The 19148-nt window shown below is 40.3% G+C and overlaps 1 protein-coding gene across 1 annotated transcript in view; it reads right to left on the bottom strand.

Annotated features, from left to right (window-relative positions):
• PNPLA7 (patatin like domain 7, lysophospholipase) overlaps positions 1-19148 on the bottom strand; it is a 134535-nt gene that overhangs the window by 77162 nt on the left and 38225 nt on the right. The window contains exons 19-20 of the mRNA XM_084299130.1: positions 18889-19012; positions 6261-6374 (exon numbers count right to left, since the gene is read on the bottom strand). Of these exons, the coding sequence (XP_084155256.1) occupies positions 6261-6374; positions 18889-19012 (238 nt within the window). The remainder of the gene's footprint in view (positions 1-6260; positions 6375-18888; positions 19013-19148) is intronic.

The following is a 19148-nucleotide window of genomic DNA, read 5'->3' as shown; positions in this document are numbered from 1 at the left end:
CTCCAGCCTGCATTTTTCCATCCACAGAGCAGGTGTTTCAGCAACTCAAGAAGCAACAAACCCACCATTTTCAAGGCATGCAAATAATAATTAACCTGGGTATTGAAGAAAAGGCGTTTGTGGAATTAGTCCAGTTATGGCTTCCTACGATCAGACACGCATCCTTTCACTGTCACATCCTCACCTCCTGCCTCTCCTACCCCCATATGGGCTGATCCTCGCCTTCAGGCCTTTTTGCTAGAGCAGCAATTTTGGAAGCTGATGGTATTTTGGTGGGGAAGGAAGTGGGGTGTGTTAGAGCATCATGAAATGTGCTTCTCCTTGTAGCAGCAAAGCAAAACCAACCGTAACACTATAGATTGAATCAAACTCTTCAACTGCTTCCTACTATTTTGTTGCAATTGTTAAAAGGCGTTTTTTTTTTAATAAAAAAAAAAAAATCTGGATTAGGGATCAGGTTGAACTGCATGTTATTTTACACTCAAGGCACACAGCACCTTTGTTAGAAAGCAAAGGCACAGTGCTTCAGAAGGACAGCACAACCTCCTGTCAACGGCATCTTCTTGCAGGTTCCTGGTTTAGGAAACGAGCCTTGGCTAAAGTAACCAGGGAGCAAGCCAGACACACTAGTTTGGATCTTGTACAACCAACTGACATATAGCCCTACAAAGCTGAACACCATTTTCCTTCCAAGTTTACTCTGATTCTCTCTAGTGAATCCTCTAGCATCATCCACACCCAAAAGCACGGTGTTTTTGGAAGGAATAAAACAGCTGCAGCTGAGCTGAGCATTGTCATCCAACTAAGAAATTTAGAAATAGCGTATTTAATAGTTAAGCCTTTAAAATTTCAAAAACAGTGAACTAATAGACCACCTTTAGTTTAAATATGTCAAATGACAATTTATTGATGCCTTCATAGCAGGGTATGATAGACCTTCATGTATATCAGAGATAAAGGACAAACAAATGGGCTTTCTACCACACAGTGACCCAATGTGAATAAGCTAATGTGGAAAAGAGGGCGGCCAAGGGCTTTCTATTCTATACAGTAAACACAATTGGGGTAAAATAGTGATAATAGCCATTTTATCTATACAAATTCACATAATAGCAGTTTCATTTCTGTAGAGTTCATTCCAGGACTTGAGGTCATTCTTTACCAGCTTTCTGAAGGTTTTTTGGGGGTGGCAGGGGACAAGGGAGGAGGAGACGTAAATCAGCTCATCAGCTTTGATAAAACCATGGCATTATTGAAGCTTTGTATCATCCCAGATCAGTTAACCAACAAAACACTCCACTCACCACAGGAACAGGGAGCTTAGCAAGGGGTCTCGGATTAAAATTTTAACGGCTTGAGAACCGTGGTGACAAAGCAAATCTTAAATGCTCACTCACAACAATTCCTGGCACCTTTACAAATGCCACTAAAGCACACAGAAGAGCTGAAGCTTTATCCTGGGGTCATTTGAGCTTCTGATGCCTGTGATCATTTGTGTCTTGAAGAAAAATGTCAGTCTCGCATCACCGCGATGACTAAGCACTCGCTCCTGCCCGCCTCATGACGGGTAGCTACAGTCGGTGACCACGCTTCCGCTGAACGTTTCTCTTTTCTCCTTTTCACATCCACCTCTCCTACCGTCAAGGAAAACTTATTTTAAATGGGCCATGAGAACAAAACAGAAAAATCCGGAAGCATGGCCTCTCCTGACCTCTTCCATAGTGCCACATCAAGCTTAGCTAATGCGCTGCACAATGTACACAATGCTGGAGGGGAGCACTCTGAGAGGAGTGTGCATTATGGAACCACTTTGTAAGGCAGATAACCCTCGGGAAAGCTCAGTCCACCTCAGAAAAGCTCTGGTTAAAATAGGCATAGAAAACTAGCAGAACTTGCTGGTAAAGATGATGTGTTCTGAATATATTTAAAACCCAAGGGCAGACTTAGAGAATTAAAAGAAAGATGCAGAAAAACTCTGTAATTTCTAGTGTGCATTTCTAGCATGGAAAAGGTTGCCTTACAGTTCACTTCCCCACAGCACCAAAGCACTTTCTCAGTGCAATTTCCATCAACTACAGCAGGTCTAAACTTCAAGTTAGAATTAAAAAAATAAAAATAAAAAAAATCTTAGCTCAGTAGAGGCAAAGAAACCGAAATGCGATCCAAGTTATACACTGATGTTAGAATATCTGTAATCTGTTAACAAATTCTGTGCTCTTGCTACTGCTTCATGATGCCAAAAACCATGAGCTTATTCTCTGTCCTACTTTTCAGAACTGAAAGCAGTGATGAAAATAGAAAGAATCAATTCCGTTTTACTCCTGCAACTCTGAAAAGCTTCAAGTAGCACCAGAAGCAAGCACGGAGGCTGTCAGAGGAGCAAATGCTCTCCCTGGCTGAGTGCCCCAGTGGCTGTGCTGGAGAGCTGTGGTCCTCAGGTGCGAGCCCTGAGAAGACAAAGAAGTTTGGCACTGTGGATCACTTTACCACTTTCAGACGGGAACATCCAGGCTGCCATATCCAGAATGACTCAAGGCTGAGATGCTTCCCTGAGAACCTAGAAGATGTAGATTTGACTGAGGAGGATCCAGAAATCAACATCTGTTATTTCTGGGCATGTGCTCTGAAAATTCGGCCATTACTTATAAATCAGATGAGATCCCCCAGGCTCACCCATCTGTTTCATCCCCCAGAATAACAGCAGCTATAGCAGGTCACATCAAAGATCCCAGCAAAGCAGTATCCTGTCTGTAACAGGACCAAAGCAGATGTGCAGGAAAAAACACAAAAAAGAAGGCAAGCATATGGTGCTTCCCCGAGCATCAGCTGTGCAATTTTCCACTGAGCATCACAGCTCAAAAAACCCAAATTACTGTAAGGATGAATAGAGCGCTATTTCACTCATTTCTCACCACTCTCATCCGCAAGCACAACCCATGTTTACAATTTTCTTAACCATCCGTAATATTTTCTAATAACGTATTCAAGAGCCAGATCCCTTTCTGGCTCACTGACAAACATCAGGGCTGCTGAAAGGTTTGCAGGATGAAGCCTCTCATCTAACTTCCAGAGCCATAGGGGTTTTCAGCCTTCACACATAATAGCAAAGCTCAAGGGTAACTAACTGAAGTGGTAATCCTACCCCACTAACTGCTCAGCTCTCAGCTGTTAGGCAGGAGATGGAGGCTCTTTGGAAGCTGCCAAAAACACCAAAACAAAAGCAACTCTCCTCTGAACTAAGGGAGCATTTCCCATGGCTCAGGGGACAAGCACCACGGTTTCATCTCTATTCCCTCAAGCAAGACCCAGGTGAACTTAATCTCATCAGACAGTCAGAGGTACCTATGTTGGATAGCAGCAGTTTGTTTGCTTTTCCTTCCTCTACAATACAGTTTCCTGATTTGCAGAGGACTAAGAGGGAAATCCTTCATATCCCACTGCTCAATCACAAGCTAGCTCTTGCTACCTAGTCAATTATTTCAAAAACTATTGCACCTGCTATCTGTTCATTACTTTATTACTTCTGGTTGGATAGGGAAAACATCATAAATCCTGTGTATAAATAACTCTACTAGAACAGCAGGAGAGAAAATAGGACATAGATCGTTAGCCTGTCCCTCTGCTCAGCACTGAACACCACCTCAAACAAAAGGATTTGTTAAGATATTATACAAATCTTTCAGCCTTTCCAGGGAGCACAATCACCCTTTCCTTAATAGTCAACTGCAATTTCAGTACACTACCATTTGCTCTGTCTCAATACTGTGAGTAATTCATGCCCTTTCTTTCAGGAGATAACTTTATACACTTGAAAATAGCTATTGTTTCTTCCCTTAACCATTCAATCATTTTGCTTTTAGAGGTTAATATTTCTAAACACCAGTCAGCCATCTTTTTGTCCTCTTTCTTCTCGTCAGGTGATCTGCCTCTTCCTTCAAGCATGCTGCTGCAGGCTGATACTGAAGCTTTTCAACCATCAGGAATGCAAAGATTTCTTCACTCAAAAGCATTTTAATAACACTTATTTTCCTCAACTGCATGACATTGTTAAGGCATGTTCAGCTTTTGATCTCCATCATTCTTTTTCTAGGAAACTGCTGTCCAGACCCTTCTCTGCATGCAATTTATTAGTCAACAGCTCGAAAATTTCTCTCCACTTTAATGCCCTGAACTTCACACTTGACTTTGTACTTTGATTTCAAACTTTCTACCCAATTGTTTTCCTCTACCACTTGAGTTCTCTCACTTCTATCCTTCCTCTCTTTTGTCTAGTGGATTTAACAGACCAAAAAAAAGACGACAAGAACTCTGAGTTCATATAAATATTTTATCTTACATTCCTAAGACAGTCTGAAGGCACTAACTGCACAAATCCCCTATTTATAGTCTCTTACACTCCTTTCTACTTCTAATGCTTGTTCTTAAAATCACCCTATAATGAAAACAAATTCCCAGTTTTGATACTAGTTAAATATTTATCTTCGAATTTGGAGATCTCAAATAGCAGCAATTAAGAATATGTTTCTCTAACAGCCTTTTTGAGAGAACTTTTCATTAAGACCTATATATTTCATTACGAACAATTAGCCAAATTATATGCAAGTCTAAAGAAAAATAACTCCATCCTCAGAAAGGTCAGCAGCTTGTGGCTGATCAAACATGTTCTTTAAATGTGGGAAGATTATTTGAATTCTATTATAAATAAGCGTTTAAATTATACTATAGACATAGCACTTAAGTTCAACTTCCACCACAAAGATTCACACCTCTACATAGAGTGCCCTCCAGGGAAAAACAATTCTGACCATTGATAAAATAGGGAAGAGTGAAAGAGAGACATTAATTATTGCCCGAGACAAAAATGCAGAATTGGAACACAGCCTTTGTGCAGATTAGCATTCAAGACATTATTAAGTGTTAAACGTTTAGTGCTTACTAGTAATTTATGGTTTAAATGTCTACTGGTAACACTTAAAATCATCCACTGTGTAAAGAGAAAGGTGGTTTAAGAATTCCACCTGGCTCATTTCCTCGCTTCCTGTTTGGTCAGCAAGGAGTGATAATGAGAAGGGCAACTCAAGACAGCACGCCGTGGCATTGTCGCCCAGTTTATGGCTAGCTTTGTACAAGAAGTTCTATAATGCTAACAGTTCATAAACCTGGGTAAGAAATCTCTTATGTTAAATAGAGAAGTATAGAATCAGAGGAGTATTCAGGAGAGATTCAGGGAACAGAAGTGCCTTAATAACCCATAGCAGAAGTTTGAAAACAATTTAGCAAAAATTTTGCTTACAGGGAAGCCAGGAAGATTATTTTCCCTTGATGTGCATCTCTTCTGCACGCTTACTGCTAGGAGAATTGCAATAACATAGACAAAACCGCCACAGTTTTTGTAATGTGAGAAATCATGAACACATTCCTATTTTACAGTTACCAAAATCTCAGAAATGTTATTATGGTCTTCAAAAAGCAAAAATTGAATATTTTAATCAGGTTTGTCATTTTGGCAGCTTTTTAAGAAATCTTGCAAAATAAGTACATATTTTAAAGAGAGAAAAAAAAAGAAATAATTTGAAGCAACAGCATTAAAGAATCATCTTTAATGCTACCAACACGATTTAGTGCTTAGTATAATGTCTTTGATGCACTTAGAGACAAAAAGAATTAAATTTCAAGTCCGTCACTCTTAGATTTGCATTAGAGAGGTATAATGTCAAGTGAATTAAAGAAGATGGATGATTTGATGGATTCAAGGGAGCAATCATAGTCTTCAGGACACATAAAAATATGGCAGTTGCAGAATCAAGATGGACAGCACGGAATGCAAGGATGAAGAAAACCAACTCCCAAGTCTGGAAATAAAGGTACATATAATCAAGCCTTGACTTTGAGTCCTAGTGAGCAGGACAAGTGAATAACAACATTTTAAAGTGATTTTAAAAAATCAGACTGTCATTTATTATCAATACCACTAAGCAATTTCCACTTTACTAAATACACATCCTGCATTTAGTGCGAACTTTTTCCAGATATACAGAAGAGCCCTAACATAAAACATGCCAACATTGATTAGAAGATAAAGGAAGAGAAGCTGGTAAAAGCCTGGTATAGATCAGATCAGACAGACACAGAACAAAATGTTTTCTCTGTATGCATCAATCATACAAAAAAAAAAAAAAAAAGGACTTGGTGCTTAATGGAGAGTTTTAGCTCCTAAAATAGCATTTAACGCAGACAGAAAAGAGTTTTAATTTTCTTACCTGGGGGAATTTGCGTTTGATAGATGTCAGTGCTCCCTCTGGGAGTTTGGCAAGTTCGGAATCTCTGACTGCATGAACAGTTGTGGCTCTGGGTTGATGGGTTAATGCCTCTACCTGAAAGAACAGAGCCAAAACATTAAAGATAATTAACATGTCGTAAAAATAGCATGTCAGGGTGAAGAAACTGAACAGTTCCCAAGGACTGGACGATCATAGCTTTTGCTGACATACATTCAGAACAGAATATTATTTTTGCCCCCAAGAGCCCTTAGCGCCAACTTACTGAAGGCACATTTGTCTGCAGCAAGTATCAGTATCTATTCAATCCAAATCTCCCAGATGCACATTCTGCTATCTGACAGTTTCAGTTTTTCCACAGACCGGAATCCATAGCACCAAAAGACAGACGGTATTAAAGCAGTTTTGTTGAGCTTCTGCAAGTTCTTACACACAGTGAATCTCTGCAGCAAGCAGAACTATTTTTAAGGCTTGCTAGAAGAGCAATCGGGGGACACAATGAACTCAATTATCACAACAGAAGTTATATGCTTTTGCTGTATCTTTTAATCCTTCATTTTTAAGTGGAAAAAAAAAAGCCATCTAAGAGAAAGAAGAAAACTCACTTCTCTATTGCTTTTCCTTTCCTTCCTCCCCCCACCTCATGCCACCCTGAAATACTTTGTTTTTACTCTCAGAAGCTGAATACCAGAAAACTTGCAAAAACCAAGGCTTTCTAAACCTTAAAAGGGAAGAGGAGCAAATCAGCACACTTTCGCCAGACTGGAGCTTCATTTTTCCCCAGGTTTTTACACACAGGCATGAGTATCTGTGCTATGTAAACACAAAAATGAGTATGCAACAGCCTGAATATAGTGCCCAATTATTTAATTTAGAAACATTTAATTTATCGAAAATTGAAGTTTAAAGAAGAAAATGATCATGCGATTAAAATTAATACAGGGATATTTTCCTTTACAGGGAGAACTGACACAATATAAATAAAAAAGGGCTGTAAAGCCCTGCTCCGCGAAATGCAGCTGTGTGCTGAATCCCCTGCTGTACCATCCGCACAACCCTGAGCCCATCACCAGCTCCTATTTTGTTTTGAAATGCAGAAATCAAATTCCCTGGTGAAATATTTTCACATGCTTAATGAGATAGCCTGCTAGGCGAGATGGCGTCACTCGGAGCTCAGGCGTGAGCTCCAACATTTAATTGCTTAGTAACAGCCTGGTGCACAGTTTTGCAAGTTTTAGCACTAGGCAATGTTTACCGGGTTTAATATCCATACATCACGCATTCAGACAAAAATGGTGGCCGCTGTAGGAGCTGTAATTACTGAGGTTAATACACAAACAACAAAAAAAATCCTCACTCTGGCTGCAATTCATGGGCACTTTTTAAGTGTCATTTTAAGTTGTCCAGCAGAAAAAAAAAAAAAACAAGTAACGCATCAGCTTGCAATTATTTTTTTTACAGATTTTGTTTGAAAGCTTATGTTAACAGCAAATTCCAACAGAAATAATGCCTTCATTACTGAAGTAAGGGCTCAGACACACAAAGTTACTATAATGTATATAATACACTGCACATTGGCTAAGCTCTGCCAGGCATGCACTTCTGCCTGCACTACAAGAAGATTAATTGAAAACACACAACTCCATGACCCCCCTTACAACAAGAGTGCTGTCTTGGAAGACTACATGTGCACAAAATGGACAGTTCAGACAGCCAGAACATTTAGATCTCAAAAACTTGCAACTAGTCCAGAAAGCTGAGATCACAGCCTGCTAATATTAACTCCCTAAAATAGCTCATAAAGAGCTTATATCAACAAAAGTTGTGTCGTGCATAAAAGAATGCACAAGTAAATTAGAAGTCACTCCATTTTTGCAAGACCCAGCCTTCGGGTTTTTTTCAGATGCCAGGGATGTTTTATCATGTAATGACATTTTAAACCAGTTACACAGATCACAAGGTGGGAGGGAATGTCACGCCATCCTTGTACACACATTTACAGGTCCCCTTCAGCTTCCCCAGATGGTTGGGTAATGTCTTCTGTTTATCTCTGCCCCCTTGTACAAGCTTTTGATCACAGTTTTTGGCTCTGCCTTTTAGCTTCCTTATCCTGAAAGTAGATTAAGAACTGTAATTGTTAAAATAAAACCCTGTCTTCTCGAGCAGTCATCACCCAACTGAGTTCAATTTATATAAAGAAAAACACTCGAACTGTCTAATATCCTTTTCCATTATTTTCATTATATAAAAGTGCATAAAATTAACCATGCTCCAAACAGGTCACAAGTCTTTTGACAAATCTAATCTTTTCTGAAAGGGAATTAAATTTTAAAACAAAGCCTCAGGGATTTTTTTCTCCAAACCGTGACTTTGTCTGTTTCAATTGTAACTTGTCCACAGGCAGAACAAAAGGGAGATGGAGACATTTTTCAAGCCTCCCTTTCAAGGGGCCATTTAAATCTCCAGAGGAAGTGGCATTTGCAACACCGGTGTTATGCACCCCTGCAAATGCTGCAGATTTGTTGAATGCAATTCCCACCTGACTACAGAAAATGGATCTTGTACTACTCTCTTGCCCACACATACAATATAAATCTTGCCATCAACTTTAATATTCTCATGCAAATAGACGCCGGTATTGTAGCATGGAAACATCTGGGTCCCAGGCACTGCAGCAAGAAATTCAAATTTTGCTTTCCCCTCGGATATCATCATCTGCATTACCAGCATCTATTTTTATTAGTTTTCCCAAACTATTCATATAATAACTCTTCATCACTGGAAGAGAAAGAGCTCTCATTCAACATTCAGACCATCTGTAGGATTATTCTGAACCTTCACTGCATTCTCGTGTCTCCTCTCTTCACACCCTGTGGTTAAAAAGCCTTTGTTGCACCAGTTCAAAGTTCTCTGCACAGGGGAATTTGCCTCACCAAATCAGCATTTGGCTATTCCTACTTTTTTTGGAGACAGACACATTCTAACCATACAGTCACAGTTGTCCCTAGTCAATTATACTTTTCCTCTTTATTAAGAAATTATCTGAGATGATACTTATTCAAGAGGTGTAGTTTTGTGGGATTTTTCTTTAGAAAAACAAGCTCCGAGCAACATGTACTTACTTAAAATCCTTTCAGCCTCAGAGCAGATTCAAACTCTTGTGGCTCCTCTGTTCAATTAACATTTTAAACAAGCTTACTTATTTTTTCAGGTTTGTAAGTAATAAAAGAATTCAAGATTTAGCGTAAAATTTTATGTTGAATAAAATCACCTGTGATCAGCAGAGCAACCTCATAAGATTATTTCTTTAGTTAGAAAAAACAAGTTTAATATCAAGATCACCCACCACAGCTGCAGGAATCAACCAACACTAAGTCACCAACATAACATTAATGAACATTTTGAATAAATAAATAGCAGTATTAATTATTTTCCAAATCTTTTTCAAATCTGACCCTAAATAAGAGAAGGAAATATTGTAATTTGTATATATGTGAGTAGGTATATCTACTACCCAAGGCTCCTTTTCAGCTTCCTTCACCAGAATCATCATTTATCCATCACAACATGAACACGGCTACAACGTTTGTTCCACTGTAAGAAAGAATCGGTAATCTCCTTCCCACCTCTTTTCAAATTCAAGTCAACACGATATATTTTGCTTGAAACAAATAGTACATCTGTCAGTCCTCTGGTCCTTCTCTCCTAGCATGCATTCTTCCTCCCAAGTGACAAGCCTCTGAACAAGTTCTTCCCTTCACTGGTGTTGGGTTTACTTTGCCTTTTAATTTTTAATTCACCCATGTACTTCCTCTCTCCCTCAAACAATCCTCTGGTTTTCTCAGAGTTCACCGAAGGCTGCAGCCTGCCATCTCTTCTGTGCTATCTAGACTGGCTATTCTTTCCTCTGCTTATTATTTAATGCTGTAAACTCAGCAAACCCACAGCAGTGTTCTCTCTGCTTTGAAATCAGTCTCTTTGAAACCAGTTTGCCCAATTTCAGCAGTTATGCTAAAACATTAAATGTTCTGTTCATTGCTCACCTGTCTCTAAGGTCTACCCTTTGCCTCCTCGTTTACAGCAAATATCAACATCTCTTCTCTCTTCCACCTCCATCACATCCTCAAAAATCTGTCCGCACGTCATTGTCTTTACTTCCATTTCCTTCAAGAGCTGCATGAAGCAATGCTTTAAGTACTATTAACAATTTGCATCAAGGAGCAGATGTAAATTGAGTGTTATATACTCTGTGGTTCTTGTAACTGATCACAAGTTTTACCATAGGTGGCTGTCCCTCCTTTGCTAACGCAGTTCTGTTGTTCCTATCGGGAAGGAGGGAAGGAAAATAAAACCTATAAATAGACCTACGCTCTTTTTACCATTTCTTTCAGTTAATTCTGACAGGTTTTCCTCATCTTCTCCTAATTCAGTATTAAAAAGCGACAAAAACATCACGTACAATGCCCATGATTCACAACCCGAGTTTACAAGTTCCTTACAAAGAAAAAGTGTTAAAAATCCTTTAAAACAAGGGGAGAAAGCAATTTATATTCTCATGACCTCTTTTGACTTTATTTTCAACACTCATTCCTGACAGTTCTTCTTACAGCTCTCCAAATTACACAGATGGAAAGTAAAAACCAGCAAGCAGCATCATCTTCTGCAGGTTGGTCTAATTACTCCAAAATTCCTTTTTGTGCTACATCCAACAAACCACTTTGAATATTTGCCAAAGTGTGTGGATAGTGCCAATGGAAGATGCACAGCTATTCCCCACACTTAGCCTTGAGCATCTCAGAAATGGCAAGAAGGACTTGACCAACACTGGGGCTGTTTTACGTTAGTCCATCCGCTGGCCCAATAGAAGATATCGCTTCTCCAAACAAATTCAGCCTCATTCTAACGGGTTATTGTGAACTTCTCCAATAATCAAACAGCAAGATACAAATCATTTCAAAATACAATTTCTTGCCTATATTATTTTTCCACGTGAGTTCCTAAATCTGCCCAGCAGGCTAGTACACTGGTGCAGCCTGAATTAGTGACACAAGTCCACAGGATGGTGTTCACATTCACCAGCCCATTCTCCCAGACCTTCCACCAGCAGCAGATTTACACCCTTGTGGCTCTTCTGCACATTCCCTTCCCCTCCATGTTTATAATATACTGCTTGCAGTTTCTCCTCCTTCATAGCTACTATCCAACCCCAGAATATTTTATTCTCTTATATATCATACTTCTTCCTCTCATAGCTATCTTTTCCTCGCTACGAGCTCATAAAAAGCTGCATTTATCTCAGCCCAGGATGAGCACCACCCCTGCACTGCCACCCTCCGGGCACAACGCAGCAGGAGCCAGCAGCAGCCACAGAAACGTGAGGCTCAGGTCTAACGTGACCCTGGCAAGGTTAGGAGCCCACAGATTAAGTTAAGCAACTTAAAATCTTCATCATCCAAATCCCCATTCATGAACTCCCCAATCACTGCCTGCCCGTGAGCCTGGTAAGCTTTAAAGTTTTCATGCCCACTCAAGACACTTTGGTGGGGGGTGGCAGCCCACGAACAAGCACACTCTTACAGAACAGAAGCTGGGGAGAAGGGACAGGACAAATCCACACGTGTTTTGATGAAAGCAGCACTGCACCTAACAAAACAAGGGCAAGAACTCTGGTAACAGCCAAAATAAGTTATGAGGTGTTTTCTTCTCTTCACGATGCCTGTAACCTCATCACCAGAGGAGGAAACGGGCCGTTCTGGGCAGTGGTGCAGCACTGCAGCCAGATGCTTCCCAGCACAGTCCCTGGGGACTCCCAGCTGACAGCTCCCATGTGCCAAACCTGCACCTCTCCCTGCTCACACAGCGCCCACCACGTGCCCTGACCGCACCTGGCAAAAGGAACAGCAGCACCTGAAGAAACGGGAGGGCTGCCACAAGACACCAGGAGACAAGGCACAGGGACAAACAGAACACCCAAGGAAGTGCAGATGCACTGGTGGAGGCCTAAGAAGAAATATCAACACTGACACCTGCTGATAGTTTCAGATGCTCAAGGAACGGGGAAAAAACAAGCCAGATGCACAGGTACCAGCAGCACACTCCCATCTCCAAATCCAGCCCAAAGCAGCAGAGCAGTGCAGGCAGACAAAAGCCACGCACACGTGGGTTGTCACAGCAGTACTTCTGCCAGGCTAGGCCAGGAGATGAAGCTGCTGCAACTGAAGAGGATGATGCAACATAACAAATGTTACATGAAGGGCAACCAAACCCTACGTGGAACTTTTTTTTTTTTTTCTGGTTTAAACTAGCTGTTCTCAGGCCCTGCCTGAGCTGATTTGCACGTGAAGCAGCAAACACATGATGTTCATCTCAAACATGTTTCCTCTAGCCATCAGTTAGGAAGGATCTAAAACATTAACTTGCTTGTATCTGAAAAGGACAAAGGAGGAGACACTGCTGGAAGCAATGAATGAGTGGGAAAAGCAACCAGACAAGCTGCAAATCGATGCTATTTGTGGGAGCAGTGCCAGCGGATGAATGCAGTACACCATGTACTCTTGAAAGTTGTTCTAACAACCACCTTCTGCAATCCTTTGTGTGCCAAGTTAACCCCATGACTGAGGACATTCAGCACTTTTGCTGTGCAGAAAAAAGGAATCCAACCCCCTCTCTCCTATTTCTATGCATATAAATAAGATTTATATACACATATATACACAAGACATATGCACACACTTACAGACACACATACATGCAAAAATCAAGACTGAGCTTCCTACCTTTTGTAATTAAGGCAGTGGAAGTCAGGTTCTCCTGAGAGGACTGAGCCTGCATTTTGTACCAGTGCAATGCCAGTCCTGTTGCAGCAGCGAATGTAATGAAGGGACAGAAAAGGGAAAGGACAGACCTAACAGACCTAGCTAGTGTATTTATGTTTCACTCCTATTTACATGTGGCTGTAGAAAAGATGGGAAGTTGCATGCACATTTCGCTCCCCTAACGTAACATGATAGTCAAAACAAAAGAAAAACAAACAAGCAGAAAACCTCACAAATACACCAAATGCTACCTGGAGCACCCACCAAAAAAGAAAAATCCATAAAATTTATTGAAGCTGTTTGAAGAGCAATACCACTGGCAGGCACACTCCTGTTACGACGAAATGGTGCTTGAATTTCAATGATGGAAGAAGGGATAACAGAACATGGTGACCTGCTCAAATGCTTTCCTACAGGGGACAGATCTGATTGCCTTTGACTCAGCTTGACATACATCACAGGCTGGAACAACCCCAGCTGGAACTTTAGCAACATCCTTCCCCATTCTTCACTGCTGACTCTTCCTCCATGAATACTTTTTTTCACCTCTGCTGGACTCTGTGTCTCACTATTTGCAGGCCTCCATGCATTTTCATGATAAAAGAGATCACAGTTCTCTTCTATTTAATGTTGCTTGCCAAAAAGAAAAAAAAAAAAAAAAAACAAAAACAAACTTTTGCTAATAACTTACTCATACATTTTGCAAAGGTTAAAGAGACAAGGTATTAACTCTCACCATTCACAAGCCAGTATAGTTTGATGCAACATTGCTCAAAATGGGAAGAAGAGAGCAGAAGACAAGTGAAATGTGGGATGGTCCTGAAGTGGGGATCAGAAGTTGTACCAAAAGTTAACTGATACATGGACAATAGCAATGATATTATCAAAACGAAGCTTAGCTGGAAGCAGAAGGGAGACAAATTAGCTTAAGGAATGACAGTTTGATGAATGAAGTCACCTACTTGAAATCCAGCAGGTCACCACATCTATCACTGTCTGTCAAAGATCCTTATATTCTCTAAAGAGCATTTGGCTAGGGAGATAAAGCTCTCTGCAGTTTTATCTGTGGCACCTACAAAACCAAATTATCTACCCACATAGTATTAATGTCAGATAAATTAACACCAGTTATATGTTACTTCAGTTATGAACAGTCTCCTACCTTCATCAGCTGTTAGAACTTGAGACAAATCAAGACATAAAATAAATTGTTGTAATTTAGAGAACAAATTGCGGTAGATAAGAAAATCTGAACAATATACTCACAGCTCACACCAAGTGAGGAAGCCCCCAGAAAGCCAAGGTTCAGAAAACTCAAAGCAGTGATTTCATTCCAGCAAGAACGCCCCCAAAACAGGTTTAGAAATCAGGACACTGAGCTTCTAATTTCAGTCTGACACTAATTCAGCTGTGCAAATATGAACTCATTTCTCAAGTCTTCCCATATCTCACTTCTCTGCTGGTAAATACCATTATTTTTTTCCTTACAATTTCACACCTAAGATGCTAAGCAAGTAATAATTTTTAGTAACATATTACCAAGACAGGCGGTGGAAGAGATGGAAGGAGAACACCTCCTTCCACAACCACATGTTCCAGCTCAATACTAAGGTAACTTCTTGGACCTCATCCGCCTCCAATTTCCATAGATACAGCCTGTGCAGAGTACCTGAGGTGCACTAACCTGAATTCACCTAAGATTACCTAAGATTATTACTAACTTAAAGCTTTGGGAATGAATTCATGGCCTGAAAAAAAGTTACATGCAACTAATGGGCAAAATAAAAAAAGAATCCACACTCTTCAAAATTACGAAACAAAATGGCCTTAACAGAGCAGAATTTGCCCAGTGTTAGTGCTGCTGTTGAGGGCACAACGATACTCAGCTAGCTTTGGCACTGTCAAAAGCAGGCAGTGTATGATAACATTAATACCGATAAAGAACAAAAGCCTGACAAGTGTAATCCTGATACCGGTGTTTCCTTTGAGGATTAGTATGCAATTAAAGATTTCTAGCAGTGTTACATTTCAAAAGGACAATGCTCCAAACCCCTGAGGAAATCATAAGCCATTTACAGATTATTCTTTCAACTTTTTACAGAAAATAGCCATGCACATTTAACTATATTAACATTAATGAGACAAAGAGCTTAACATTTGAAAACACTTATAATAGCCATTATTTCTAAAACCAAGTGTGATTTCCTGCAGAGCAGAACTGGTATGCTGCAGCACTGGCAGATGAGCACTCTGCAGTTTAGCACTTGTGCTGCCCTGCACTGAAAATGGTAAGGCAAAAATATCCTCCTGCACTGGTTTTGCTACCCGCAAAAAAAATGGGTATAATCCTACTACTAAGGAAGGGCATCCTGGTTGTTAGAAAGAGGCAGAAAGAATCTTGAAGTAACCAAAACATCACTGCTACTGTCCCAGCAGGACATTTTCCGAAAGCCAATTGGTTTTCTAGTAAGATACTGAAGACAGCAGTTTTCTGAGGCAGGTGGCCATGGATAAGTCTACCTATGACATATGCAACAGACCAGCTTTTAAAAATATTATAAGCTCAACAGCTATCATCAACATCCCTAAGAACTGTCTGGAGTTCTGACTTCTTAGAAACACCACAGCCTTTCCACTTAAGCCGCAGTGCTGACTCACATAAAAAGCTAATTACATCGAAGGTTCTGTCTCCATCCAGGTATCTGAGGGGAGAGGGAAATACAAATAACTTTTCTTTGGCAGGAGATTATTCTGCAAGAGTTCTACTTCCCCCCCCCCCCCCCCCCTAATTTCTTCTGGAGAACACCTGGACACTGTAGAAAAAAAACAACCTAGAGGAGGTACCTTTCATTTTACCCTTTAGCTCAAACAGCAATTTAATGAAGTCACAATTATGTAACAGCCTGATAAAGCTTCAACATTTTTCCACATGCAAATCTGTGGGAAATGGCACCAACAAATTACAAAGATTCTCCCCTAAACAGGTCAAACCAGTGTCTCTAGACAACTGCACTATCATCAACTGTATTTCATACATGAGGGAATTATTGGCTAGATCCATCATTGTCCTCTGACAGTTACATGCAAGGCCTTCCAAGGAGTTTTGACGTCACCGAATACAGCAGCTGGAACTGCCCATCGGTATGATCATTAGCAGCAAGCATCTGGCATCGTCCCTCTTACAAGGCTCTCAAGGAATAGCGAACGTTTCCCACACGTAACTACTCTGGTCAACTCCAAGTAACAACATGAGGAAAGCAAACTTTGCAGTATCTTATCTGTTCTTCTCCCCCTGAACTGACAGACCTCAGGAACAGATGCCATTGAGTCAGTATAAGGAACAAAACTGTTTGAGTTGCACACTAATCCTTGGGAGCGCCTGCACATGCTTGAAAAATTAACATCTTGCCTGAAATCCTGCATTTTTCCAGACTTTTCCTATGAAAGAAATGGCAGATACTCATCTCTTATGCATATGACACATACCATTTTAAAGTTCTGAGATAAAGGAATAAACAAAAATACATCAATTACATGACTTTTGTATCAAGTTAGTGTCCGCAGTTCAGAATGACACAGTGGTATTGGAGAAACTTCAGGGAAGAATACACCACAGGTTGACCAAACTATCAATTACTAATACCAGCTACTAATTTAATTCCTGCGAGCACCTAGAACCCTCCAGTTACTTTATTTTCTGGAAGAACAAAGAAAAAATAAACACATAGCAGGCTTTTAAAGGTTTATAACAGATCTTGCAGAACGGGATAAACAAATCCTTTTAAAAGGAAAAATGTCATTTTACTAATGCCCTCTGCAAAGAACGACTACATTAATCTTGGCAATCTTTACAAATCCTCCCCCATGTTTTTCAAAAGACAGACAGAGCATCGAGATTCGTTCAACAAATGGCAGCATGAGTCAGTGGGCCTGGGAGCCGTGGGTAGGAAGGAGTAGATGACGTCCACAGAGTCACAAAAGTCTTCAAATGATTCATGTCATAGCATGGATCCAGAAAAGTGACTTTAGTTCAGATATAAACTGAACGGGTATTTCTGTATCCGTGCCTAGGAACTCACCCACAAGCACGGCACTGTCACAGCAAGCACATACCAGTCCATCCACTGCATCAACCTCTCTGCTCACCAGATAAACAGCTGAGCCAGCATGAAGTGTGATGCCAAAGAAGGCACCACTGCTTATACAGATAGGGAGAATTTCAACCACATGCTCCACTGTCACCCAAAACTGCTTTCAGAAAGTAGAACAGCTCGGTTATCTTAACCTGGGAGCTCTGCAAAACTCCAAAAGCTTGACAGTGTGGCTGCTGATTGCAGCTGGTGAACAAGAGCAGGAAAATACCTGTATGTGTTAAAACTGCCAAAGCCTTATTCACACACTGAGACCTCACACCAGCACAATTAGTCACAAAAGTCACACATCCTTTATTCCTATCAAACTATATCATTTTTACCTCTAATGAGGTATCCTAAAGAGATGCCCAAAAAGAAAAAAAAAAAATCAGGCATGACTAGCAGCAAAAATAGACCTGTTTCTCCAAACACAGCCCTAAACCAGAAGTAGCACATATTAAAAAGGCCCAAAGACTTTGCCCTTTTTAGATGAAAATTTCTTGCTTTTCTCAAACAAAATAGCTGGGATATTAGGTCAGCTGCCAGTCTCCAAGTCCCTGCACTGCAAATATTTTACAATGCAGGTACAGGCCAAGCCTGCAACCCACCTGCCATCAGGAACAACCAGGTCTCACATGCTGAAGTACTCCTGCCCCAGCCACAGAAGACAGAGTTCTCCATTAGATGTTACAGTGATCAAGCAGAAGAAGTAAGGAAGCAGAAGACAGGAACTTCTACACTAGGCACACTTGAGTTCTGGATCAGAAATACCACCTTTTGCAATCAACATAATCTTGACTCAGTTCTCTAGAGGAAAAAGAGCTCTGCAGTCCATTCTCTCCCTCTTGGTCTCTATAAACAACAATTTCTTTATCTACTACTAATACAAACTCATGTTTTCTTTATGCGGAGGTATACCAATTCTGGCTATAAACAGATACCAGTAAATGTTTACTCTTCAACTCAGAAAACAGAAGAGGGCCTGAACAGATCTCAGTATTTCAGAAGCCTTCTAGTACAAAAATTAAGCAAGTCATGCACACTTATGATACAGGATTCCTGTTTCAATTGTTCAATTAGATCTGAGAAACAAACAAACCAAACATTGAAGAGACATTAAACGTGGATAAATAGTACAGCTTTGAAGTAAAAAGTTGCACTAACACCTTTTAAATAACTGCAGTCTCTGACCAGCCTGATGCAGACCTGAAGTTAGCTCTGCTAACGTGAAGGTTAGACTTGACACCAGTAGGGGCCCCAGACCCAAGTCTTTCTATGATACTGCATTTCATATGACTATTCGGTGTACATTCCTTCAATTCTTCCTGAACTATTTTAGCAGTTGCACTTATCTCAACACAGAAACAAGTGTAACCCACATTAAAAAAAAAAAAAAAAAAAAAAAAAGTGGTGTGATGGGCTTTTTGGCTCATCTCTGAGGGAGTTTTTTTTTTTTTTTTTTGTCTTTAAATCAAGTCTAATAATCCCATTCATGTATTATCATACGAGATTCCAGGTAGAAGTGATTTTCCATCTTTACAATGTGTTAAAAGTCTTAACTAAGATTAACACCTGACCAGAGCAAGAATGTTTGTTTTGTGTAGGGCCAATACCAATACCAAATTCTCATCTGAACTGTTCATTTTTGAAACTGATGCTTACCACTCCAATTAAGTCTCCTCGGCCGTATTCACCAGTCAGGTGCTTTTTTCCATCATCCATCCGTATGACAGAGCGGAGTCGACCATTCAACACAATGTACGTGCAGTCTGACTTGTCACCCTGCCTACAGAAAGAACAGCCAAGGACAAGCATTCATTTAATTTCTTCGCTCAGCAGATGCATCTGAAGTCTTTTAATAAATTGATCAATTTTCTTTAACAGGCTTAGAGGCCATAGGAAAATGTTTTATTAACAGTTAA

Source organism: Netta rufina (assembly GCF_964035555.1).
Source record: "Netta rufina genome assembly, chromosome: 20".
NCBI classification, from domain to species: Eukaryota; Metazoa; Chordata; class Aves; order Anseriformes; family Anatidae; genus Netta; species Netta rufina.
Note: the sequence above shows the minus strand (reverse complement) of the source record. Positions and strands in the feature narration are given on the sequence as shown.